The sequence below is a fragment of the Thrips palmi genome, unplaced genomic scaffold (assembly GCF_012932325.1).
Source record: "Thrips palmi isolate BJ-2018 unplaced genomic scaffold, TpBJ-2018v1 HiC_scaffold_16, whole genome shotgun sequence".
In the NCBI taxonomy this organism is placed as follows: Eukaryota; Metazoa; Arthropoda; class Insecta; order Thysanoptera; family Thripidae; genus Thrips; species Thrips palmi.
The window spans coordinates 7,183,545-7,208,561 of record NW_023144625.1 but is presented as its reverse complement, the minus strand read 5'-3'; the positions used below and the strand labels follow the sequence as shown (position 1 = coordinate 7,208,561).

At 60.0% G+C, this 25,017-nt stretch overlaps 1 protein-coding gene across 1 annotated transcript in view; it reads right to left on the bottom strand.

The window, feature by feature from the left end:
* Window positions 1-25,017, bottom strand: part of LOC117643116 (protein MTSS 1) — a 35,321-nt gene that overhangs the window by 2,951 nt on the left and 7,353 nt on the right. Inside the window, exons 4-11 of the mRNA XM_034381798.1 lie at window positions 3,016-3,100; window positions 2,828-2,919; window positions 2,498-2,733; window positions 1,821-2,114; window positions 1,073-1,231; window positions 738-915; window positions 379-645; window positions 38-340 (exon numbers count right to left, since the gene is read on the bottom strand). Coding sequence (XP_034237689.1) covers window positions 38-340; window positions 379-645; window positions 738-915; window positions 1,073-1,231; window positions 1,821-2,114; window positions 2,498-2,733; window positions 2,828-2,919; window positions 3,016-3,100 — 1,614 coding nt within the window. The remainder of the gene's footprint in view (window positions 1-37; window positions 341-378; window positions 646-737; window positions 916-1,072; window positions 1,232-1,820; window positions 2,115-2,497; window positions 2,734-2,827; window positions 2,920-3,015; window positions 3,101-25,017) is intronic.

The window sequence follows — 25,017 nt, the reverse complement described above, 5'->3', positions numbered from 1 at the left end:
AAAATGTACATCAAAGGTTGCAAGTGGATGCTCCTACCTCTTAAATGCTGAGTGTGAGGGTTGGCAGAGAGTGCATTCGGAACACGACCTGTGGAGCCAGGAGCTTTGGCAGGCACTGAAGGCCTCTCTAGTGAAGAGTGGCGCTGGGGAATGACTGGTGGCCGAGCGTAGATGGCCTGGGGCTTGGGCGAGGGCGAGGGACTACCTCCATTGGGATCATTCAATGCAGCGTAAATGGGCTGAGGGCTTCCACCGCTGTAGTCAGATCGTGAACCGTAAATGGACTGGGAGTTGATTTCAGCTCGTGAGGCATAAATGGGTTGTGGGCTTGCAGTCCGCACTCTGAACGAGTTGCATAAATTGGTTGAGGGCTCCCACTGCCAACTTCATTGCGGGATGCATAAATAGGCTGCGGACTGCCAGTGCCAACCTCATTCCTAGAGGCGTAAATGGGCTGGGGACTGCTGTGGGCTACTGGCGTTGCTGGTGACCCAGCAGTGGCACCACTACTTTCAGCGGAACCAGACCCTGACCCCGACACAGACCCAGAGACAGGGCTAACTGGCTGTGAATGACTTAGATTATTGTCGGGTGCATGAAATGTGTACACTGTTAAAGGAGGCCTCTGATGTCCACGTTCGTAAGCTGGAAAAAAAGGAAAGAAAAACCATTGAATGCTACAGCAAAGTCAGTTTATGCTTGAAATGAATTATTGAGAGCACAACTAAACACTTTACCTGATGATATAGTATGAGGACGCTCGTTAAGGATGGCAGAGGCGGCCCTTTCAAACTGCAGAGTTTCCTGCAGATTGGGCCACGTTGCTGTATTGTTTTGATTGGGCAGGAGAGCATGGGGAGTAGTTGGAGTTGAACCATTGCTGCTACCGCCACTGTGCTCTGACAAATTCGTAGTCTGCAACACAATATTTAAAACTAAGTAAACAAATGAAAAAACAAACATTAGCTTTGACCTCCCATGATTAACCCAGTAACACAAAAATAAATTGAATCAAACCATGACAAATAAATAAAATTTGGGATGCAGTTCAAAATTATTCCTTGGCGATTACCTGATTACTTCTTGCTAATTGCAAGCCATCCTGAGAGGTGAAACCAGAGTCTTGAGATGACACACTTGAGAGGTGTAAAGGGCCTCCCAGCACACTACCCCTGCTCACGCTGCCAAATGTGCCACTCAAAGTACTGCTCCGACCAGAAGGCAGCGGCCGCTACAAAACACCATGCAAAAACAAAAAGCAAACTACAGTAATCTAAAAATTTCACAAGCAACATAAAACTGAAACAAAGCACTCTCATAAAAAATGTTGACTATTTAATGTGCACTGTTAATATATTGTTGGTTCAATGCTACATAACGCGTTAAAATAAATAAGTATAACTTTAAAGGCGGCAACACTACTAATCTTACAAATCAACATATAGATCATAAAATAATACTTATCTACACAAAATCTTGAAAAGCGAAATATATCAAATATGTGAGAACATCGACTACAAAGTTTCATTACTGATTTAAAAAAATAAATTCAGGTGCCAAGAATTTTTTTTTTTTTTTCATTATTCTAAGGACAAAAAATTTTCTACTGTCTAAAGGTCTACTAATTAACTAGACAACTGACGAAGACACTACATCATTGACATGAAATTACCTCTAATGGCTCAGGTTCCTGAATCTTTCCAGTCTGATAGCACAGGAGGAAAACGGACAGCCATCAAAATAAAAACCATCAAACTTGAGAAAATTGATTCTTTGCCACATATTTTGGCTACTCAGAACAATTACGAAAGACATCTCACCTGAGAGAGGGACCTGTGCCAATAATGGTGGGATGGGGAATGATGCGACTTGGTGGAGCCGGAGCTCGAGGAGTTGAGGGACGAGATGGAGCACATGGACGATTTCCGGGAACCCAGGGACGACGGACTCGACGGCGGGGTTTGGAATGTCCACGAACTTTCAGAGCCTTTCAAGTCGGCGATCACCTGCTCGCTGGCCGGGGGGAGCACCAGCGGGTCGGCAGTGTGCTTGTCGAGGACTTCCACCACCTCCTGCAGGTGGCCCATCTCCGACAGCATCGCCACTTCCTCGTCCTAAACAAGAAGCACACTGGTAAACGCGGGCCCGACACAGGTGAGGCTGGCGCGCAGCGGGCCAGAAGACCGGTGGAGGCTGTCAAAATCCCGGACGCGTTTTGAGCAGCTCCAGAGTCGCTAAATGGGACTCAAACCGAACGTGTGACCCCACCAATGGATTGCTCTCCGAACGAGGAATGCATAAGTGGGGTCCACTCACACGCTCGGTTCGAGTCCCCTTTAAAGACTCTGGAGCTCAAAACGCGTCGGGAGTTTCGGCCAGCGGGGCCAGTCTCCTTGCCCACAGCGTGGCACTGCGTGGCACTGCGTGGCACTGCGTGGCACTGCGTGGCACTGCGTGGCGAGGGCGGCAAGGCCATCTTTACAGTGGTGTCACTCACCACGACGGGCTTGAGGAAGGTGGCGAAGGCACAAAACCTGGCCCTCTCCTCGATGAGGGCGGCGCGCACGGCCTGCTTCTCCGCGGCCTCCAGCAGCTGGCGCCGCTCCGTCACGTCGGCCAAGCAGCTCTCCACTCTCTTGGCCAAGTCGCCCCCGCAGCCCTTGCGGGCCTTCTTCTGCAGCCTTAACGTGTCCGTCGACCTTTTCTTTAATTCTGCTTTGGCTCTTTTATATTCTGAAAAGGGGGATCGAGAAAAAATGGCATCAGAAAATTATAAAATCAACGAACAACTTTTGGATTCAAAGCGGGAGATGTAAACGACCCTTACCTTTGGCATGATCTTTGTCTAAATTGATTACAGTCTTCTTCCAGTCCTCTAATTTTTCTTGAAGAGGTATCACAAGACAGTCCATCATAGCGCTGTGAACAGGCAGGGAAACGCCCAATGAGGCACCGAGGGCAAAAAATAAACAGCACGACTAAAGTCAACAATTGCAATTGCGCGTAGAGCATTACGTTGAAAAGGTCTTCATCCGCGCTTCCACGGCTTTGTGGCGGAGGCAGATCCTCGTCAGTGCAGTTCCGATTTCCTTGGTGGCGCCTGCGCAACAAAAGAGGCAAACACATATTAGTCGCGCGCCACACCGATTGTTGAACGTCCATCCTTAAACCTTAAAACACCGAACAGACGATTAGACGCCACACCCCTTTTCGACCTCGGCGCGCAGAGAGAAAGAGAGATGGAGAGAGAGGGAGAGAGAGAGATGGAGAGAGAGAGAGGGAGAGAGAGAGAGGAGAGAGAGAGGGAGAGAGAGAGGGAGAGAGAGAGGGAGAGAGAGGGAGAGAGAGAGGGAGAGAGAGAGGGAGAGAGAGAGGGAGAGAGAGAGAGGGAGACAGAGGGAGACAGAGGGAGAGAGAGGGAGAAAGACAGCAGGCGGCACTTGGGTGCCCCGCACCGCGGGCCTCAGCGACCACGAGGACGGCACATTTGCAATGCAGAGTCGACGAGAGCGGTGGCTCCGGCCGGGTGGCATGCATGCATGCACCTCGGAGTTGCGACGAGCAAAACGAAAATCGATTGACAGCCTCTCAGGCCCAGCCCTGGGCGTCGTGAAAGAGGCAGGGCCGGGGGGATGAGTTACAGCGAGCACTGAGCAGCTCCTGACATAAGAGCGTTGCACCGAGGGCCAGAAGACCGGCGGAAGCGGTCACAACCCCGGACGCGTGCTCGGCCCCAGAAGCACAGGACAGAATGGGACCCCCAATGCCGCTACACACTTAAGATTATTTGGAGAGAACCTCTTATAGTTCTCCCCATGCAAAAATTTCTTAACGAACTTCGTTCACACAGTGAAACACGAGGTGCTCGGCGGGCTGAGTCATATGCAGCGGCGCCGTACCCGGCGGACGCGAGGGAACGGCGCGCCGCAACCCGCAGCGCCATCTAGCGGCGCTCCCCGCAAGCACACGCAAGCCCAGGAGCGGCCCGGCCGCCCCGCCGCACAAGATAGGTCGACGCAGGCGGCAAAAATCCCAGACGGGTCGCTAAATGGGACACGAACCGCGAACGTACGACCCACCAATGGATTCCTCGCGTGTTGCACCGAGGACGAGAAGACCTGCGGAGGCGGCCAAAATCCCAGACGCGTTTTGAGCTCCAGGGTCCCGAACCGCTCTCTGAACGAGGAATCCATTGGTGGGGTTACACGATCTGTTCGAGTCCTGTTTAGCGGCTCTGGAGCTAAAACGCGTCTAGAGTTTTGGCTGCCGGCGCCGGTCTTCTGGCCCACTGTGCGGCGGGTGCCGCGGGCCATAAGTTGATAGGGATGGGCCGCACTGCCGCACCCCTGGACTTGGCGTGCAGCCTGCGTGGCCCGCCGCCACTTCGGCACCCTTCAGGTCCCCTCAGGAGGGTGGCACGGTCATAATATATGCGCCCTCCGTCCTGGGGGTGGCGGGGTGCGGCGGGGCGCGCTAGGTGCCATGAAGGTCGAGCTTGACGGTGGCTTGGCTGCCTCCGCTAGCGGCGCCGCGGCCTCGCGAGAAGGTAAGGCGCTAAGGCGACGGCGACCCTCCCCCACCCCACCTCCTCGCGACGGACCAGTACTACGTTTACACGAGAGAGCTAGCCTCGGTCAACTCGAGGGGTGGGGGAGTGGAGGGGGTAGGTCTCGAGCTAGCCGGGGTCAACTCACGCGCATGAACACGTAGGTGGGTCAACGAGTTAAACCCCTCGAGCTACCCTGGCTAACCCGTTGACCGAGGCTAACTCCAACGTGTAAACACCACACGGTCAAGTGAGGTTAGGTGTGCGCAGTGTTTTTGAGGTGTTGTAAGCCCATCTATTTTCTATTATTATGAATACACCTGTGAAATCGTTGGAAAAAACTTGGGAAGCAGTTTTCTGTTGTATGAAATCATTAATTTACTTATTCTATTTTATGTAATTTTTATTGATTTGTTTTTTACCACTTGTAACTGATCGTTTCTGAATAAAAATATCCTTTGTCGATTGCGTAAAGCAAATTTCGACCTGATTTCGACTTAAATTCGAAATTGTTTAGGCTATCTTGAGGTTAGAAAGTCACCCCAACAACGCTCCACCGGCACCGCGTGAACACGACGTCTGCTAGCCCTGGCTGAGTGGTGTCTCCCCTCCACTCCCCCACCCCTCGAGTTGACCGAGGCTAGCTCCCCCGTGTAAACGTAGTACAGGAGACAGCCTCCCCCCACCCCTTCCGGCCTTCCAGCGCGCAGCCCTTCGCCGCCGCGGGGCAACGCGCACGGCGTGGCGTCGATGGAGGCACCGAGGCCCCCGCGGCCCCCGCGGCCCCCGCGGGGGTAACAGGGGGAGGGGGAGTCAGCTGGTGTTGGCCCCCGCGCCCCCGCCCTCGTCTGCCGCCCGCCCCCGCCGCGCCCGGCCACACCGGCGGCGTCGCGGCGCCCCGACCGACGGAAGTCCTCCCGGGCCTCGGGGCCCCGTCCCCGCGGGGCGATGCAGGGGCTTAGCGGCCACGGCCGCGCGGCCCCAGAGGGGGCATCAACAAAGCGGGCCGCAATCACGCCGGCAAGGAGGAGGAGCCACCGTCCGGGTCTAGCGCCCCACCGTGGGCCAGAAGACCGGCGCCGGCGGCTAAAACTCTAAACGCGTTTGGAGCTTACAGAGTCGCGAAACAGGACTCGAGCCGAGCGAGTGACCCTACCAGGATTCCTCATTCGGAGAGCAACTCATTGGTGGGGTCACAGATTCGATTCGAGTCCCATTTAACGACGCTGGAGGTCAAAACGCGTCCGGGCTTTTGACCGCCTCCACCCGACCGACCGGTCTTCTAGCCCACTGTGCAGCGACGCGGCGGTCACTGCCTCGAAGGCCGTCCACAGCGAGCACAGCCTAGACGGCCTAGGCCGGCGACACACGGAGGGATCCCTTGCGCGATTCCAGAGGCACGTACCGGCGTGGCGGCCAGGACCACGGCCAAGACCACGGCCAGGACCACGCCGAGCACAGCCTAGCCGGTCCCGGATCAATAGCGGGCCGGCGTGGGCCTGGGCCTGGGCCCGGGGAGGGGGAGGGATACTAATAGCCGCAGCGAGGGAGAGCGACGGAGACGGCGAATAGAAGGCGGGCCTGCCGGCCGCGGCGAGGCAGACAGGGGTTGCGTGGCGGTGCGGCAGCGCGGCTACAACCCCCGGCCCTGCGCCACCCCATCCGCAACGGGCCGGCGCGCGCCACGCCGCCCCGCCCCGCCGCCGAGTACACCCGCACTCCCGGAGCCAGAGGTCGCATGACCTTGCGCGCGACCTCTGCTCGCACCGCGCCACTTGGGCCGACGGGCCGACAGGGCGACGACAAGGGCTTTACGGGGATCAAAAGGGACGCGCGGACCGACAGTGAAAGGGTCTCGCGTTCCCTTCCGAGCGCGGACAAGGGCCGGCGAGGCGGCGCGGCCTGGAGTGGCATTGGAGTGGGGGTACTTTCGATCAAAGGGCAGACGGCGGCGAAAGGCACCCCCTCCAACCCCAGACCGCGTTCCAGGCAGCTGCCTTCCAGGAGGCGCGGCCTGGCACGTCCAGAGCACACGTTCACCCAGCCAGGGGGCCCAAGTCCTGCAGCACCCTCTACATCACACCGCCAGCCAGGCAGCCAGCCAGGCAGCCAGCCACCCAGCCAGCCACTCTCCGGCCAACACATATTGCACATCGCGCGCGGAGTGCAGCTCCCCGGCGGAAAGAAAAATGTGAGAACACGCCGAGCAGGCCAGGCAAGGCAAGGCAAGGAAAACTTACTTCCAGAGGCAGCATGTGTTGCGCGGGCCCACCGAGAAAGCCCCGGGAAAAAGAAAATAAAAGGAGAGACCGGAGGCCCGGGCCGGGCCGACATGGCGGCGAGCAGCTCGGAGCAGCGCGTCCAAATCCACCAACTTTTCCTCCCTCCCCTCGCGTCGCATTGCGTTTCCGCATCCGGCTGGCACGGATCTTCTTTTCCAGAGTACTGTGTACAGTGTACGCGACACACACACGCCCCCCGCCCCTTCCGCTAGCTTATTTGCCCGCCATTTTATTGCCCCGTTTGGCACCGCTGACCAGCACGCCGTGCCGTGCCGTGCTCGTCGAGTGCGAGTCCGCCACGCCGCAGCCACGCACGAGGCACGCCCCAACAGCCCGCCGGCCAGGCCGCCGTGGCCCCATAAGCCCCCGCGACCCCCCAAACAGTTGGCCGCGCGTGCTGTTTGGAATCTCGTGGATATTTTCAGTGCAACTCTACGCGCTATGAGTCCGCCGCTGCTGCCTGCCGCCCGCGCTGCCCCAGGCCACGCCGCACAGTGGGCCAGAAGACCGGTGGAGGCGGCCAAAACTCTCGACGCGTTTTGTGCTCCAGAGTCGCTAAACAGGACTCGAACCAAACGTGTGACCCCACCAATGGACTCCTCGTTCGGAGAGCAATCCATTGGTAGGGTCACACGTTCGGTTCGAGTCCGGTTTAGCGACTCTGGAGCTCAAAACGCGTCTAGAGTTTTGGCCGCCTCCACCAGTCTTCTGGCCCACTGTGCGCCGGCACGCCGGCCACGCCTCGCCTCGCGTGCGTTCGTGTGCGTGCGGCGGTGTGGCGGTCGTATACCAGTGTGGTCGCTGCCCCGCGAACAGCTGAGCCCCGCGCCAGCGCCGCACCGCCCGCGGCCCAAAAGCCCTGCCAAGAAAAACACCGCATTTTCTCACCCATCAAACGCGCGGCGGAAAAATACATATATAAAATAATGGAAACCAGAATTAGAACTTCCCACGGCGATACCCGCCGAGGCTCCGAGCCGCGCAGCATGGCATGCGGAGCTCGCAGGGCGTGGCGGGGCGGGGCGGGGCGGGGCGGGGCGGGGCGTGGCGGGGCGGGGCGGGGCGGGGCGGGGCGGGGCGGGGCGGGGCAGGGCGCGGGGCACAGAAATACGCCCGCTGTCCACCGAAACAAACACGAAAAAGAGCGGAAAACCACGCGATTACCCCTAAACCCTCAGCCACATCGTAATTTGCATTTAGCCGAAAGCCCCCGGACCAAATATATATCCGGCCGCGGCACCGCCAGCCGCGCCAGCCCCGCGCTCTACAAACTCCAGAGCGCACACAGTGAAAAGAGGAGCAGGCCACCGACACAGCATAGTGGTGCACAGTGGGCCGGAAGATCGGCAGATCGGCACAGCGGCGGCCAAAACTCTAGACGCGTTTTGAGCCCCAGCGTCGCTGAATGGGACTCGAACCGAACGTCTGACCCCACCAAAACAGGAATCCATTGGTGGGGTCACACGTTCGGTTTGAGTCCCATTCAACGACGCTGGGGCTCAAAACGCGTCTAGAGTTTTGGCCGGCGGCGCCGGCCTTCTGGCAAATCCACTGTGCGCGACTGGGCGTGGCCCCCGGCCCCGCAGTGGAGAACGCAATAAAAGCACTCCCGCGTCATATCGACAGCGGATGAGACGGCAACAAATTGGCAGTGCACTCTGCGCCAAACTCGGCAGACGCTTCGCGCTCCGCCTCCCTCGAGAGTCCCCAGTCTGTCCCGTCCCGCCAGTCCTACAGTGGTGTGTCCTCGCCGTGTGTCGAGTGGAGCGACGGCAACAACGAAGCGAGACCGGGGAAGTTGTCGTGGCCAACAACGGGGCTTTTGTCGACGAAGGCGAAGCACTGCAGGAACTACAACAGGGCCGCCGCGGTGGCGGCTGCAGTGGAGTGCAGTGCAGCAGCGCCACCGAAACAGAGACTCTGCACGCCCTGCAGACCGATTCCGAGAGTCGTTTTCGTCATGGGGCGTGCCGTAAAGGTGGGAGAGAGACAGAGCGACGAAAACGGCTCTCGGAATCAGTCCGCAGGATGGCCCCAGCCAAACAAAACGTCACAAACGCCACGCAAGGCGCAAGGCGAGCCGCTGCGGGCGACAGCCACAGAAACAGAAACACACCCGAGTGAAGCACGAAAGGCGGGGCACAGTGGGCCAGAAGACCGGTGGAGGCGACCAAAACTCCAGACGCGTTTTTAGCTCCAGAGTCTCTAAATAGGCCTCGAACCGAACGTGTGACCCCACCAACGGATTCCTCGTTCGGAGAGCAATCCATTGGTGGGGTCACACGTTCGGTTCGAGTCCGACTCTGGAGCTCAAAACGCGTCGAGAGTTTTGGCCGCCTGGGCCGAGCTTCTGGCCCACTGTGCGGGGGCGTAGCAAAACAGCGCTCCCTCGGGGCGAGCTAGCCTGCGGGGCGCCCGGCAGGTAGGCAGCCCACCGCACCGCCACACCGTCTCTCTCTCCGCAGGCCGACTCCAAACTCTCGTCGCTCTGTCTCTCTCGCACTCACGGGGCGTCCCGTAGGGGTGCGAGAGAGACAGAGCGACGTTTCAGTCTTTGGAGACGCCCCCTGGCGTGGCGCCAAGCGGCCAGTGCACCGCCGCGTGCCGCGGAGATAGCACGGGGCGCCTTGCTTCGCCGCGTCCGGCGTCCGGCCGCGCCGAGTCCATCGCAGTTCATCGCGCACCGAGGTGCCAGACTAAACACGCGCACGCCGCCGCAGCACCGCCAGCAGTACGGCCAATAAACCACCATTCCCGCCGATCGACGTCAACGACACGCAAGCACTTCGTCGCTCCGTCCCTCTCGCACGCACGGGGCGAAGGGAGCGAGAGAGACAGAGCGACGAAGGCGACGCTCGGAATCAGTCCGCACTGCAGGCCGTCGTGCGGGGGCGGCGACCCACAGTGGGCCAGAAGACCGGTGGAGGTGGCCAAAACTCTAGACGCGTTTTGGAGCTCCAAAGTCGCTAAATGGGACTAGAACCGAACGTGTGACCCCACCAATGGATTGCTCTCCGAACGAGGAGTCCATTGGTGGGGTCACACGTTCGGTTCCAGGCCTGTTTAGCGACTCTGGAGCTCAAAACGCGTCTGGAGTTTTGGCCGCCTGCACCGGTCTTCTGGCCCACTGTGGAGCACCTCGCCGCGGCGGTGAGCGGGCGGGGCGGGGCACACGGCGCGGACGCTGCGGGGGCGGCTATCAGACGGGAAGCCAGCGGGCTTCTGGTTGACCAGGCACCTCGCCGCAGAGGAAGAGGAGGCAGAGGAGGATGAGGGCGAGGGGAGGGGCCTAGCGCAGCATCCGCGGGTCGAGTCAGGCAGGACGAGCGGACGGAACGGGGGCACCCTAGAACAGGCCCAGCAGACTGATTCCGAGAGTCGTTTTCGTCGCTGTCTCTCTCGCACCCATGGGGTGTGCCCCATAGGTGCGAGAGAGACAGAGCGACGAAAACGACTCTCGGAATCAGTCTGCAGGCCCGGGGCACTGGTAGCGGGCCGCGCCGCTCCACCACACTGTGTTGAACTACTCCAGCGCCTTTGCTGCGCGCCGCCGCCGCCGCCGGATCAAGACACCAGTAAAACGCGGACCAACCAAAATAACCCCCATCTTCAACGCACCGCCGTCGCCACTATATATCGAGCACACACACGCACGCAAACACACACGCACCGAGTCTGGGTAAAAAGACAGGGGGCGTGGCTCGGCGGCATGATGCGGCACGGCACTGGTGGCGGCGGATGGGCACCGTAAAACCGCACCGCACGCCTCGAGGAGGGCGGCACGGCCAGGGCCTCGGCCAGCAGTCGTCGCTCTGTCTCTCTCGCACTCATGGGGCGCCCCGTATAGGTGCGAGAGAGACAGAGCGACGAAAACGACCCTCGAACCAGTCCGCAGGGCGGTGCGGTGCGGCCAGGGCCATGCAGTGGGGCGGCTTGCCTGTCACATGATACACGGCCGGTTATCTCTAGAGCGCCTTGGCAGCCCCACCGGCCCCGCCTCGCCTCGCCTTGCCGCACAGAAGCGCAGCAGCAGCGCAGCCGTTTCCAAAGCCATCGACCGCCGGCTGGCCGCCCCCGCGCCGCCAAAACGCCAGAACCACGGTGCTGCACTGCGCCGCCCGCCTCTCGACAGTGTACTCCCGCAAAACACCACCAACAGCAGCAGCAGCATGTTGATGTGGGCTTAACAGCAGCCTCGACCACGCCGTTCCGAGGCACGCCACGCCACGGCGAGAGAGGGAGAAAGAGATGATAAAGAAAAACACAAAAAAGCCAAGTACAACAACGACGTCGTACTCGGTGTCGTGACGGCTCGTCGACTTCCCTTCCGCGCCATGCGGGTGGCCGGGTGGCCGGGGGGCCGGCGCTGCACAGTGGGCCAGAAGACCGGTGGAGGCGGCCAAAACTCTAGACGCGTTTTGATCTCCAGAGTCGCTAAATGGAACTTGAATCAAACGTGTGACCCCACCAATGGATTGCTCTCCGAACGAGGAATGCATAGGTGGGGTTACACGTTCAGTTCGAGTCCCATTTAGCGACTCTGCAGCTCAAAACGCGTCTTGAGTTTTGGCCGCCTCCACCGGTCTTCTGGCCCACTGTGCGCTGCAGGGGCGCGCCCTCCACGGCCCCGCCACGGCCCCACGGGGCTCCATGCTCAATACGTCGCGATGGCCTGCCGGCCGATTCCGAGAGTCGTTGTCGTCGCTCTGTCTCTCTCGCACCTATACGGGGCGCCCCATGAGCGCGAGAGAGACGACTCTCGGATTCAGTGGATTCAGTCCGCAGAGAAAGGAAGACGAGTCGCGAGTGGCGAAATGGAAGGACGCGGGGGCCGCCACTGCACCGTCAGCTGCCAGCTCGGGCCGGCCGGCTGGGGAGGGCGGAGCCGCCCCGCCAAGCAGCCAGCCACGCGGCCGCCAAACGGCGAGACAGCCATCATGGCGTGTGGGAAAACGAACGGCCAAAGGACGGATGACGCGGCGGAAAAAATAATCAGCGGATTGCCTAACCGGAGCGAGGGCATCGAGGGACCGCGTCGTTGTGCGGGGAGGTCCTTGGTCCTCGGCGTCATTGGGTGCGGGGGAGGGGGAGGGGTGGGGTGGGGTGGCCGGGGCGAGCAATCCCCCCAAAGTACCGCCGCGGCCGCCGGCGCCACCCCCGGGACGGGACAACCCTTCGCCTTCATCGGCCGGCATTAGGACCGAGACCCGCCGGGGCGCCCTCAAGGAGCGGCAGAACAAGAGCCCGTCTCTCTCGCACTCACGGGGCGTGCCGCAGCGGCGCGAGAGAGACAGAGCGACGGAGCAGCATAGCAGCCCCGATCCGTCAGTCAGACTCCACTTCCGCGTCCTCAATTAAATAATGGCCCCAAACAAATTCAAACCAATTTACAGCCGAGACGCGCGCGCCGCAGCGACTGCCCGCGATTGCCCGATGCAACAACATGCAAGCCATGCAAGCGCAGACAACCGGAAGCAATCAGACGCGCACGCCACGGACCGGCAGCACCGGCAGCCCAGGGCCCCGCACCTACACTGCAAACAACAACAACCACTCTAAATGGCTCCACGGCCAGGAGAAGATAATCGAGATAATCCAAGCCGACAGTGCAGTGGGCGTGCAGAGTGCGGTAGTACAGTGCAGAGGCACCCGGACGAGACGAGTCGCTGCACTGTGGGACAGCGGCCAGAACCCTAGACCAGCGGTTCTCAACCTTACTCGGCTCGCGACCCCAAATTTGAAGCCAAAAATTTCCGCGACCCCCAGGAAAAATTTCGCGACCCCACGGGACCCCTCCTTTAACATGCCACGGCGTCTGATCCGAGGCGGGCATTTTGCTTCCTCAACGGGCAACTGGTCTTTGGACCTTCCTTTAGCATGCCTTTGTTACGGAGTGCAATTATCAGTCTTAGTTTGGGAGCAGTATTGTCTCAAAGTTGGCCAAAACGCTCAGAAATGTCTTTGAAAAATCGTGTTTTGGGCCGATTTTAAGCAGCCACTGCGTCTGATCCGAGGCGGGCATTTTGCTCCCTCAACGGGCAGTTGGTCTTTGGACCTTCCTTTAGCATGCCTTTGTTACGGAGTGCAATTATCAGTCTTAGTTGGGAGCAGTATTGTCTCAAAGTTGGCCGAAACGCTCAGAAATGTCTATGAAAAATCGTGTTTTGGGCCGATTTTAAGCAGCCACTGCGTCTGATCCGAGGCGGGCATTTTGCTCCCTCAACGGGCAATTGGTCTTTGGACGTTCCTTTAGCATGCCTTTGTTACGGAGTGCGATTATCAGTCTTAGTTTGGGAGCAGTATGTCTCAAAGTTGACCAAAATAGTCACAACGATTTTTCAAAGACACTTGCGACCGTTTTGATCGACTTTGAGACAATACTGCTCCCAAACTAAGACTGATAATCGCACTCCGTAACAAAGGCATGCTAAAGGAAGGTCCAAAGACCAATTGCCCGTTGAGGGAGCAAAATGCCCGCCTCGGATCAGACGCAGTGGCTGCTTAAAATCGGCCCAAAACACGATTTTTCAAAGACACTGCTGACCGTTTCGGCCAACTTTGAGACAATACTGCTCCCAAACTAAGACTGATAATTGCACTCCGTAACAAAGGCATGCTAAAGGAAGGTCCAAAGACCGATTGCCCGTTGAGGGAGCAAAATGCCCGCCTCGGATCAGACGCAGTAGCTGCTTAAAATCGGCCTAAAACACGACCCCAGCATCGCCGCGACCCCTTAAAAAAATTTCGCGACCCCGCTTGGGGTCGCGACCCTAAGGTTGAGAACCACTGCCCTAGACGCGTTTTGAGCTCCAGAGTCGCTAAACAGAACTCGAACCGAAAGTGTGACCCCACCAATGGATTCCTCGTTCGCAGAGCAATCCATTGGTGGGGTCACACGCTCTGTTCGAGTCCTATCCTATTTAGTGACTCTGGAGCCCAAAACAGCCTCCGCCGGTCTTCTGGCCCACTGTGCGCTGGAGGTGGAAGGCCGCGCGGCTGGAACTGGAGCGACCCGAGTTGAGTGAGGGGCGGGAGAAGGGGGTCGCCCTGGGAGCGACCGACTGACTCTCTGCATACGTCGCCGAGTCGAACCGACCGACCGCTCTGTTCACTTGATTCCTCTGGAGTGCCCTTCCCTTCCGTCCACACACACAGACACGCTCACACACACACTCGCACACCGCCTCCGCCCCGCTGCTGCCGGTGACAGGCCGACGGGCCTCGCCGTGCCCGGCATGCAGATCGGCCTCATCCCATTCGCGTCACGCCACCGGGCGAGGCGACCAGCCAGATTACAAAAAAAAAGACAAAAAAAAAAACGACGAAAAAAAATTGGGGCGGACAACGGACAAGTCCAGTCACTCATCCACACACGCGTTGGGTGGCACGTGCGTGTGGGCGTGGGCCGAGAGAGAAAGATTAGCCCTACCTTGGGATCCGTTTTTCGCCGTTGGACGAAAAGGAACAGAGCGGCTCGCGCAAATAAACGTTTCTCGTGTCGGCGTCGGGGCGGCACCGGGCGGCACCGCCTTGCAAATCAATTCACGACCGACTTGGGAAAGTGGAAGTGGCCTCCTAGACTACATAGTAGTGGCGCCCCGGGGAAAATGGCAATCGACAATCGGCACTGGGCCGGCCGGCCGGACGATGGCCACGCCTTGCGATGCGCGCCGCCCAGGCAAAAAATAGTAAATAAACAAACCGGGCCACTGATACCCACACTGCAAGCAAGGCAAGTAGCGCGCAGCAAGGGACCCAACCCAACGAGAAGGATAAGCGGCGTGCAATTGGCGATAGCGCAGCGGCCCGCTTCCGAACACTGTCTCCGTCTCTCTCGCACCCCGACGGACCGCCCCACGAGTGCGAGAGAGACAGAGCGACGAAAGCAGTCTGTTCGGAATCAGTCCGCGGGCCGCCGTCGCGGAGCCCCCATAAGCCGCTGGACGAGGGGCGGGCCGATAGAGTCAGTCACTGCGAGAAGGCGGAGCAACAACAACAGCAACAACAACAACAGCAACAACAGCAAGCAGCGCGAATCCAATTTCGAGGCTCGCGACGCCCGCCTTGCCTTCGCCTCCACGGCCACGACGGCGACGACGACGACGGCGCCAGGCCAGTGCCTTGCCAGTGCAGGCCCCGGACCGGAAGTAATGACAGCAATCACAACGGGGCGGCGGGGGCCGCCGCGCAATCATTGCAACCATCATTATGCAACCAGCGGAAAAACGGGGTAGGGCGTACTAGGGCGCGGCCAGGCAGTGAACAGTGGGCCAGAAGACCGGTGGAGGCGGCCAAAACTCTAGACGACGCGTTTTGAGCTCCAGAGTCGCTAAAAGGGACTCGAACCGAACGTGTGAGCCCACCAATGGATTCATCGTTCGGAAAGCACTGGGGATTTGGAGCTCTCTAGGGAGCACTGGAGAGACTCTGGAGCTCAAAGCGCGTCTGGAATTTTACCCGCCTCCACCTCCACCGACCCATTGTAGAATTCTAGCCGCCTCCACCGACCCACTGTACAGTGGCGCCAATTACTATCAGCCGCGCGCCTCTCCGAAAAAAAATAAATTTACAAATAAAAACCTGTCAACAAATAGTCGACGCCGCTATCACCGTCAGACCGACAGGCAGCGCATTCGCGGAAATGAATGACAGTTTGCAGGCCGGCTGCACCGTCATCGTCGCTCTGTCTCTCTCGCACCTCCACGGAACACCACAACGCCCCACGGCGGCGAGAGGGGGGGGGGGATCGCGTTCGGTTTGGCGCGCTGATAAAGGAGCCATCGCCAGGGCTACCGGCACTGCCGAGGCACTGCAGGCCGATTCGGAGCACCGCCGCCTCGCTCCGTCTCGCTCGCACCCTCACGGCACTCCCCACGAGTGCGAGAGAGACAGCGATGTTCGGGGCGCGGTGGGGCGCGCCCCTTGCGCAATGCGCGCAATGCGACATCACGCCGCCGCACCTCGCACCTCGCCCTGCACTGTAGGCACAGTACATAACATAGCCAGTGGCGGAACCGAGGAGTCTCCGTCGTTCACATCGCAGCGACATGCCCGCCGGTGGGTCCGCCCCCGGCCCACTCCCGCCGCCCCCGGCGCCGTCCCCGGCAGACACGCGAGGGCACGCAGCGGGGGCCGCGTGGCAAGGCACGGCAAGACAAGGCACGGGGCCTAAATGAAACCTAATCAATGTGGGTAACGGGTCGCACCACCTCCCTCCGGGCGTGCCGCCGTGGCCGCCGTGGCCCCTGGGCCCCTGGGCCCCTGGGCCGCGGTGCGCGCTCATTTTGCGAGTCGGCGAGCACGTGTTCACGCGTGGCGGCGGCCCCCGGGCCCGGGCCGCCCCGTTGGAGCCCCGTTTCCACACACCGGTGTGCCCGGGGCCCGAAATAATGACACAAAGTCACATAGAGAGAGAAAGAGAGAGAGAGGAGAGGGGAGGGGGGGAAATATTGAAGCGTATAAATACAGGCGGGCCTCGGGAAATGAAAGGAATGAGTGACCAGCCGGCTGGAGGGGAGGGCACAGGACGCGCCGCAGACTGACTCCGAGAGTCGTTGTCGTCGCTCTGTCTCTCTCGCACCTACACGGGACGCCCCATGCGTGCGAGAGAGACAGAGCGACGACAACGACTCTCGGAGTCAGTCTGCGTGCTGGAGGCCTGGAGGGGCCTGGAGGGGCGGCCGGAAACGAGGAACGGCCGAGCGGCCGAACGGCCGGACTTCATTATCAGCCTCCACGTGCGCGAGGCAGGCGAAGCAAGCCGAGCCACAGGGGGCACGCCGCCACGCCTCGGGCCACGCCGACACTTAGCCCACTTTCGCACCGCGAGCCACCGCGTCGACGGGCACGTCCCGAAGTCCCGGGGACAGTCGCCCACCCACGCGGCGACCAGCGCGTCGCGGCCGTCCCTCTCGCACTCATGGGGCGTCCCGTACAGGCACTGGACGCGACGAAGGACCAAAGAGAGGGCGCGGTGCGTCCGCCGAAGGGACCAAGGACACCAGACACGCACTCGTCCCACGCGCGCGACGCGGCCGGCGGACCGATTCCGAAGGGGGCTTTCGTCGCTCTGCCGTCTCTCTCGCACTCACGGGGCGGGCCGTAGGGGTGCGAGAGAGACGGCACCAGCCCGCTGCCCTGCCCACGCCCAGCCACATCTCATCCCAGAGCAGGCCGGCCGGCGGCCCGGTGCTAACGCTAACGCTGTCCCCGCCCGGATATGACATCCGACTGCGGAGTGCGAGGGCGTGGCCGGGCGGGGCGCGGCGGCGCGAAGGGCCCACGCACAGGGCCGGCCGGCCCTACAGTGCGCCAGCCACGCGCGCCGCCGGGCCTATCACGGCCATCGATCGAAGGGCAGCGGGGCAACGCCGAGGGCCGCGCGGCGTGGCCGGCCGGCTCCACAACATCACGGCCCATCATCTGGAGGGCCCTGGGCAGAGCACTGTACGGCCGCGCCAAAAAATTTATCGCCCCCTCCCCTTCTCTCTCGAGCTCCAGTTCCTCCACTTGAAAACTCGGCGGAAGAGTTGGTGGCGTGGGCGTCGCTATCGGGCCTTGCCGGCGACAGGATAATGCTTCATCGCGTCGCGTGCCCGGCAGAGGCCTGCCCGCCGGGGACCAAGAGGTCACACGAGCCACAAATCAAGGCGACGCGTCCGGCGAGCAGCCAGCAGCGAGCAACCCCGGAGGGGGCAAAAGTCCGAAACTCGCCTGGGGGGCGCTGTGTCAAGGTTTACGCCAACACCATCCCCCTAACTACGCCCCTTCCAGTGGCGGGCCGGGGGGGGGGGGGCGCCCACGTGGTCGCGGACTCCGCCTCCCCTCCAACCCCTTCGGCCCTTCAGCGTGCCGGCGAAAGGTCGCCGGCGAGACCCCCAGCGCCGCCGCGCCGCCGACCGTGTGCTGGAGGGCCAGGAGGCCAGGAGGCCAGGAGGCTCGCGGGGGTCGCGCCATTGTCCGGATCGACCCGCGCGTCCACATCATGACGCCACGCGGCGGCCGGCCCCGCGCCGCTCAATCCGCAGCGACGCGCGACCCCCGCGGAGTCAACCCCACGGAGTCAAGCCCGCGGAGCCCCAGCCAGGGCCACGCCGCCACGCAACGCAGGGACGGCGCGGCGCGTAAACCTCCGCGAAGCCGGCCCGCAATCGGCACGCAGGGCAACCAGGGCACTGGCGAAGCAGCAGACTGATTCCGAGAGTCGCTTTCGTCACCGCCCTTCGTCCTTGTCGCACCTTCACGGGGGCGAGAGGGACAGAGCGACGGCGACCTCTCTCGGAATCAGCCTGCCGGGAGGCGCCCCAGAGCCGTGCTAACAAGGCCCCCGGTACACGGTGCTACACGACGCTCGGCGCCGGGCCGGGCCGGGGGCCCCTTGGCCCCGCGGGGGGTCACCTCGAGGGACGTGCGCGGCGTGCGCACGCCACCAAATTACCCGGCACGCGCGCCGACGCCGCCGCGAATTAATGGCGATGCAGCGCCTCCGTCTCTCTCGCACTCACGGCGCGCCCCGCAAGGACCGCCCCGCCGGGGTGAGAGAGAAAAGCATCCCGTTCGGAATCAGTCTGCTGCAGACGGCGGCGCCTTCCCGCGCTGCACTGCGTGCTTCGTCTCGGCCTTCACGACCATCACCACCACCATCAACGCGCACACAGACGGACGGACAGACAGACAGACAGACAGACAGACACACAGACAGACAGACCTCGCGGCGGTAATCGGTCAGCGTGGCCGTCGAGGCGTCGCGCGGAGGCGTCAAACGCCGAGCGTGTTGCGTGAGCGTACTTACAGCGTACTACCCGTCCCGTCGCCAGCGGTCGCCAGCATCCACACCCTCCAGCCCCGCCCACCGACCCACGCGCCCCTTGCTTCATTGGGCTAATCACTGGAATTACGCTTACGACGCGCGGAAGCAGCAGACAGGGTCCGAGAGTCGTCGCTCTGTCTCTCTCGCACTCATGGGGCGCCCCGTGAAGGTGCGAGAGAGACAGAGCGGCGAAAACGACTCTCGGAATCAGTCTGCTGCAGTGAGCGCCGCCCCTTTCCAGGGAAAATAGAAAATACAAACACGCGCCGCGGGGCTGGAGGCTGTGCGCTGGACCATCATCGAGGCCTTGCGGGCCTTGCCGCATGTGGGCCGCGCTAGACACTAGACACTAACCAGACGGGCGGGCGAGGGGCCGCAGACTTGCCGCTGCAGACTGATTCCGAGAGTAGTTTTCGTCGCTCTGTCTCTCTCGCACTCATGGGGCGTCCCGAATAGGTGCGAGAGAGACAGAGCGACGAAAACGACTCTCGGAATCAGTCTGCAGAGCGGCGCCGCAGTGGTCCCCGCGGACGCAGCAACGCAGCAGCGGGGCCCGCCACAGCGCCACGCAGCCATAGTGCAATAGCGCCCAAAGAGGAACTCGGGGAACATAAAAACGCGAGCGGCGGCCACAAAAACACAAAAACGCGCTCGCTTCTTTTCTTTCCCTCGGTACTAAAGCGGAGGGACGCCGAGCCGATTTCTCCTCTAAGAGCCCAGAGCTTCTGGAGCCGCGCGGCGCGACCCCCCAGCGCGGCGCCTTATGTCACTGCCGGTCGGTACGCAGTCTACGCCGTAGGAGTTAGGCCCGCGCTCGCTTTGCATAAAGCTTCCGTCCGGCCGCCCGTTCGTTCGGCCAGGCTGCGGACAGCGAGACCTGTGCCCGTCTGTTCCCGTCGTGGCGGGGCGGGGCGGGGCGGGGCCCTCGACCTGAGCTGCACTGCACTGCGCCGCCGTTCGGGAGCAAGGGTCTAACCAGCGAGCGTGTCGTCGAGACAAAACAAAGCACAACAACAAAAACTTTCCGCCTGCAAAGAGGGCCATGTCGACGCGGAATCGATGGTCGCCGCGCCGCGCCCCGCCGCGCCCCGCCGCGCCCCGCCGCGCCGCGCCCCGCCGCGCCGCGCGCAAATGAGGAATCAATCCGATCGGAAAGCTCGCCGACGCCTGCACCGCCACCAGCGCGCCATGCCCGGCCATGCCCGGCCGCCGCGGACATCCATTTCCGATGCTGCTTCTTCTTCTTCCTCCCCTCTCGCTGTTGCCGACGCCCCGGCGGAAAAACAGCGCAGCATCGTTTATTGGCGCCGACCGCGGTCATGGGGACGTCGGTGAGGGACGGGCAAGACACAGCCACGGGGTGGACCCGCTCTGTCTCTCTCGCACGCACGGGGTGTTCCGTAAGGGCGCGAGAGAGACAGAGCCACTAAACGCCGAGCGGGATCGGGATCAGTCTGCTGCTGCTGGGAACCTCGAGTGACGCGCCCCCCGCCCCCCGGCCCCCAAGCCCCCGCGGCCCTGTCGATGTCACGGTACGACGGTACGTGTGCACGGCAGCTCCCCGACATGCTCGCTGAACGCCCAGCTCGGCGTGGCGTGGCGGAGTGTGGCGGGGCGTGGCGGGGCGTGGCGGGGCGGGGCGGGGCGGGGCGGGGCGGGCGGGGCGGGGCGTGGCGGGGCGTGGCGGGGCGGGGCGTGGCGGGGCGGGGCGTGGCGGGGCGGGGCGTGGCGGGGCGTGGCGGGGCGTGGCGGGCGGCCAGGGCACGCACTGGATCGTGTATCGAACATGCAGGTCGCCGCCGCGCTGCTCGCTGCAGGCCGATCGCTGCAGGCTGCAGCAGACTGATTCCGAGAGTCGTTTTCGTCGCTCTGTCTCTGTCGCACTCATGGGGTGTCCCGTGAAGGTGCGAGAGAGACAGAGCGACGAAAACGACTCCCGGCCAGGACCACCAAGCCAGGCCAAGCCGAGCGAGCCGTCCGCGCCTTGTCGGGAAAAGCACGCAAATAACCCGCGGCTTGCCGGCTTCGGCTTGCCACGGCGCGCTCACGTCTCACAGTGGAGTGGGCGTGGCGGCCACCGGCCCAAAAGGCGCCGCCGCGCCGCACCCACCAAAGCGCGTCGCCGCGGTGCAGTGCGAGGCTGACGCCGAGCACCGCTCTCATCGCTCTGCCTCTCTCGCACTCATGGGGCGTCCCGTAGGCGATGGGGTAAACACTCCGAGAAATCGTGTACAGAGTACTCGGTATTACGCTGTATTACGGGGGTATTACACGTGTATTACGGCATTAAAATGCCAAAATTTGGCACATTTGGCCCAAAAATGGTATTACAATTACGTGTATTACGCGTAATACACGGTTTTGGTGTACAGGGTATTACACGAGTGTTTACACCCTCGCCCGTAGGCCAGCGAGGGACAGCGTCGAAAGCAGTGCTCGAAATCAGCCTGAGAGGGACGCCGCGGCAAACTTTGTCCGAGTCCTTGACGCCGACGGCGCGACTCGCTTTCCGATCCAGTGGACTGACTCCCAGAGACGTCCTTTGTCTCTCTCTCGCACCTTGGAGGAACGCCCCATGAGCGCGAGAGAGACAGCGACGAAAACGGCTCTCGGAATCAGTATGCAGGGCGCCGCGCTGCACAGCCGCGCGCGGTCCACAACGAGGACGTCCTTGGCGACGACGCGGCGCGGCCACGCGGGCTGCGGGCCTAGCAGCATACGGCGCCTTTATAGCGATCAGCGTCGCGGCGCTGCAGGCCTCGCTCTCGCTGCTCTCGCTGCTCTCGCTCTCGCAAGTGCACTCTAAAAAAAGTTATGAAATTTCATATCCAAATAGGTCTGACATTTCATAATCACGTTCTAAACCTCAATTTTCATAACATTCTTATAAAATTTAAGATCCTGTAATGAATTTTAAGATTTGGGTTATAGATTTCAAGAATAACTGGTTATAAATTTTCAGAACCGGGAATCTTATAACTCCGGTTCTTAATATCTAGATTTTCACTTTGAAAATTTATAACGCTTGCTGATTTTAGAACAGAGGATCTGAAATTTTTAATCATTTGCGTTCTGCTGCCAAGTCCCGTTTGTGTTCAGTTTATGGACACTGTGAAGTGAAAATAGCATGAAACAGAACCATTTGTCACAGGAAGTTCTTTTTGTGGTCAAAATCCAACCTCTGTAAGATGAATTTACTCTCAAAGTTGGGGGCTCCAACTCTCATTAGATTCTGAGTTATGGAGGTTTACATAAACATTGAGCCGTTTCCCTCAAGATTTCTCACGACAAAGGAAAAAGTATGCAAACCTCAGATTCTGGCATTCAAGATATAAGAAAAAGAAAGCGTTGGCACATTTGAATATATCAGTCCAGAAGAGGCTGTAAAAGGTATTTTACTTGGCCCATTTTCATTTTTAAATTTGAGAGATTTTGCCTCATTTTTGTTGTTTTCAGTTTTACAGTAAAACTAAGAGAGATATTAAGTAAAGGCCAACACCATCTATTTTCAATGCGAAAATAAATATAATTGCCAGAATCTGAAGGATGGGTATCTTTTACTTTGTCGTGAGGAGAATTTGAGAGCAACGACTAAAAGTTAACGTAAACATCCATAACTCAGAAACTATTAAGAGGTGGGGGCCTATTCTCAGTGCATGAGTTTATGCAATAGTAAGGAACTTTTACCCCAAAATTGAGACATCTGACACAAGTATTTTTAAAATGTACCATAGTCTTTTTTTTTCACTGTACAATTACCCTAAATCAGTTGGTAAAGTTCTCTTTCTTTGGCAAGTGTTTACATTTTCCTATCCGATTAGATAGGAATCTTGATGGGCACAGCTAGAAATCGAAAAGCTTACATTGTATGCACAAATTGAAGCATGCCCGCCAAGCATGAAGCATGCACTTACTAGTGCATACATACCGTATCCGCTTACTACATCTAGTGCGTAAAAGGCAGGGAGTTGTCTGCTTCAGTTAGCTCGTACATGTCATGTATGCTGTGATAAGTGCATGCTTGGCGGGTATGCGCTAACCAGAGCGTGCTTGCAGGCATGCTTCAGTTAGATCAAACAGTGTATACGCCGGGCCGTGTCGGGCCTGGCCGAGCCGAGCCGCCCCGTCGGTGGCCAGCCGAGCCGAGCCGGCGCTCGGGCGCTGCTTTCCCGGAAAATCACCGCTCGCCGGCCGGCCGGCCGAGGCTACCTGCACCGGCCGAAGGGTCGCGAAATCCCTCGGCCACTCCGGATTACTGAGGGACTGCGTCATTTTTAGTGTGTCTGTGTCTCCAGAGCTGTGCACATCGCGTCCGGGTCCGAGAGCGAGTCAGTCGCGCCATCAATTTAGTTTCACTGGACCGTTTAGTGTTATTTCGGCGCAGTGCGTGTAGTGCAGTTGAAGTGTTGCTCGTGGTGCCCAACAGCCAGAACTCGTGTTTCAAGAGTTTGAAGCTAGATTGGCGATCTCCGGGAAAATGACTGTTTTCGTTACAAGCGGCGCAGCTGAATGCTGTAACTCCATCTTTTTAACTGCAGGGACGGACGATGAACGTGTGGGTGGCGTATTATTTCAATTCGCTTCTCCTCTTTCATCTTTGTTCCCAAAGTATTTTTTTCTTGTCGATCGAGTTTCCCTAAAGTTTTCATCTGGATCTGAAACGCTGCTGCGCTGTTTACCACGTCGACTGAGGTTTGGCTCTCACGTTAAACTGTGATGTTCCTTGTGCGTAGCTCTCGGAGAAAAATGAAACTCCGCTTTAGTAGCCCGAATTGGTGCGCTACGATGCATAAGTGCTGCAAGATATTGAGTGTGAAAAGAAATGAAACCTGTCTGAGAATTCAGTATTTGTAACATAAAAGTTTAGAACGGGATATAAGATTTCACGATACATTCGTTGTAAAAAGTAATAAAACTGTTATGATGTTTCATAGCATTGGTTGTAAAGATTAAGAACCGGATATAAGTTTTCATAACACATTGCTTCTGAAAATTAATAATAGAGTTCTTACATTTCATAAACCACTTATGACATTTTAGAACAGCTAGTTATGAAACTTAAGAACTATTTGGATATGAAATTTAAGAGCAATAGTTCTACAAATAGGTCCAAAACCAGGTTATGAAATTTCAGAAGCATTTTTTTTAGAGTGGGGCTCGTGACCGACCGGCGCCGCGCCGCGCCGGCCAAAGTTCTCCTGTGGGAAGTAGGCAGCGGCAGCAGCTGGAAAGGACAAAGGTGAAGGGCGGGCTGGGCCAGAGCGCCGCAAACTGCGGCACGGCCCCGGGGAAAGGAAAGGCGATCTGGTGCGTGTCAGCACGCCGTCAGCGACACACCTGGCGGGGCTGGCCCCAGCTGACGCGTGCGCCCGGACCGAACCCGAGCCGCGCCACGCTCGCCCAGCAGACTGAGTCGTTTTCGTCGCTCTGTCTCTCTCGCAGTCACGCGGCGACCCGTATGGGTGCGAGCGAGGCAGAGACTCTCGGAATCAGTCCGCTGCCCAAAGGGCCCACCAGCAGCCTCATTCTACATTTGCCCCGACGGCCGCCTCAATGGAAGCGCTTTACGAGCGCGGCGGCGCGGCCAGCCCGAGGGCCTGCCTCATGGCCTCGATGGCGGTCCCTGGGAGGGCCAGCCGGGCCAGCCTCGGGCCCCGCGGAGTGGAGGGCCAAGCCCGGCGTGGCGTGGCGCCCCAAACGGCCAAACGGCGCGCGGCTGTGCCGTCATAAAGGCCAGCAGGCTCGCTCCGTCTCTCTCGCACCCCTACGGACCGCGACGCGAGTGCGAGAGAGACAGCGCTGGCTGCAGCAACACGCGGCCCAGCTGCCGGGCCTTGCTTGGAAGCGGAGCAGCTCGGCGCCGAGGCCTTTGCCGCCACAGCTGCCGGCTGGACGCTAGTTGCGAAAACGCGCAGCGCGCCCTGCGCCTTCGTGTGAAATCGCCTCACGCAGCGGGGCGTGGCGGGGGCGGGGTGGGCGGGGCGGGGCGGGGCGGGGGCGGGGGCGGGGCGGGGTGCGGCGGCGAGCAGTGCCCCGCGGAGGCACACTGCATCGCGTATCGCACTAAGATAATAAAACGAGAGCAGCGCGCATCAGCGGAGAAAAGGGGAAAACTCGCAGTGAGGCAGCGACACACACACACACACAAACGCACACACACGTGGAGCAGGGAGGCAGCAGAGCAAGGAGAGGCTGGGCAGCGCGGCGGGCAGCGCCGAGAAGGGCACAGCGCACCACAGCGCCGCGACAGAAGAAAAGAGGGCGGGGCGGGGCGCGCTGCACCAAACAAGGGAAGGGACAGCAAGGTGAGAAGAGCGCGGAGAAGAAAGAGGACGAAGGAGGAGAAGAGAGGCAGCGCCACCCACACTCCGGCCGACTGT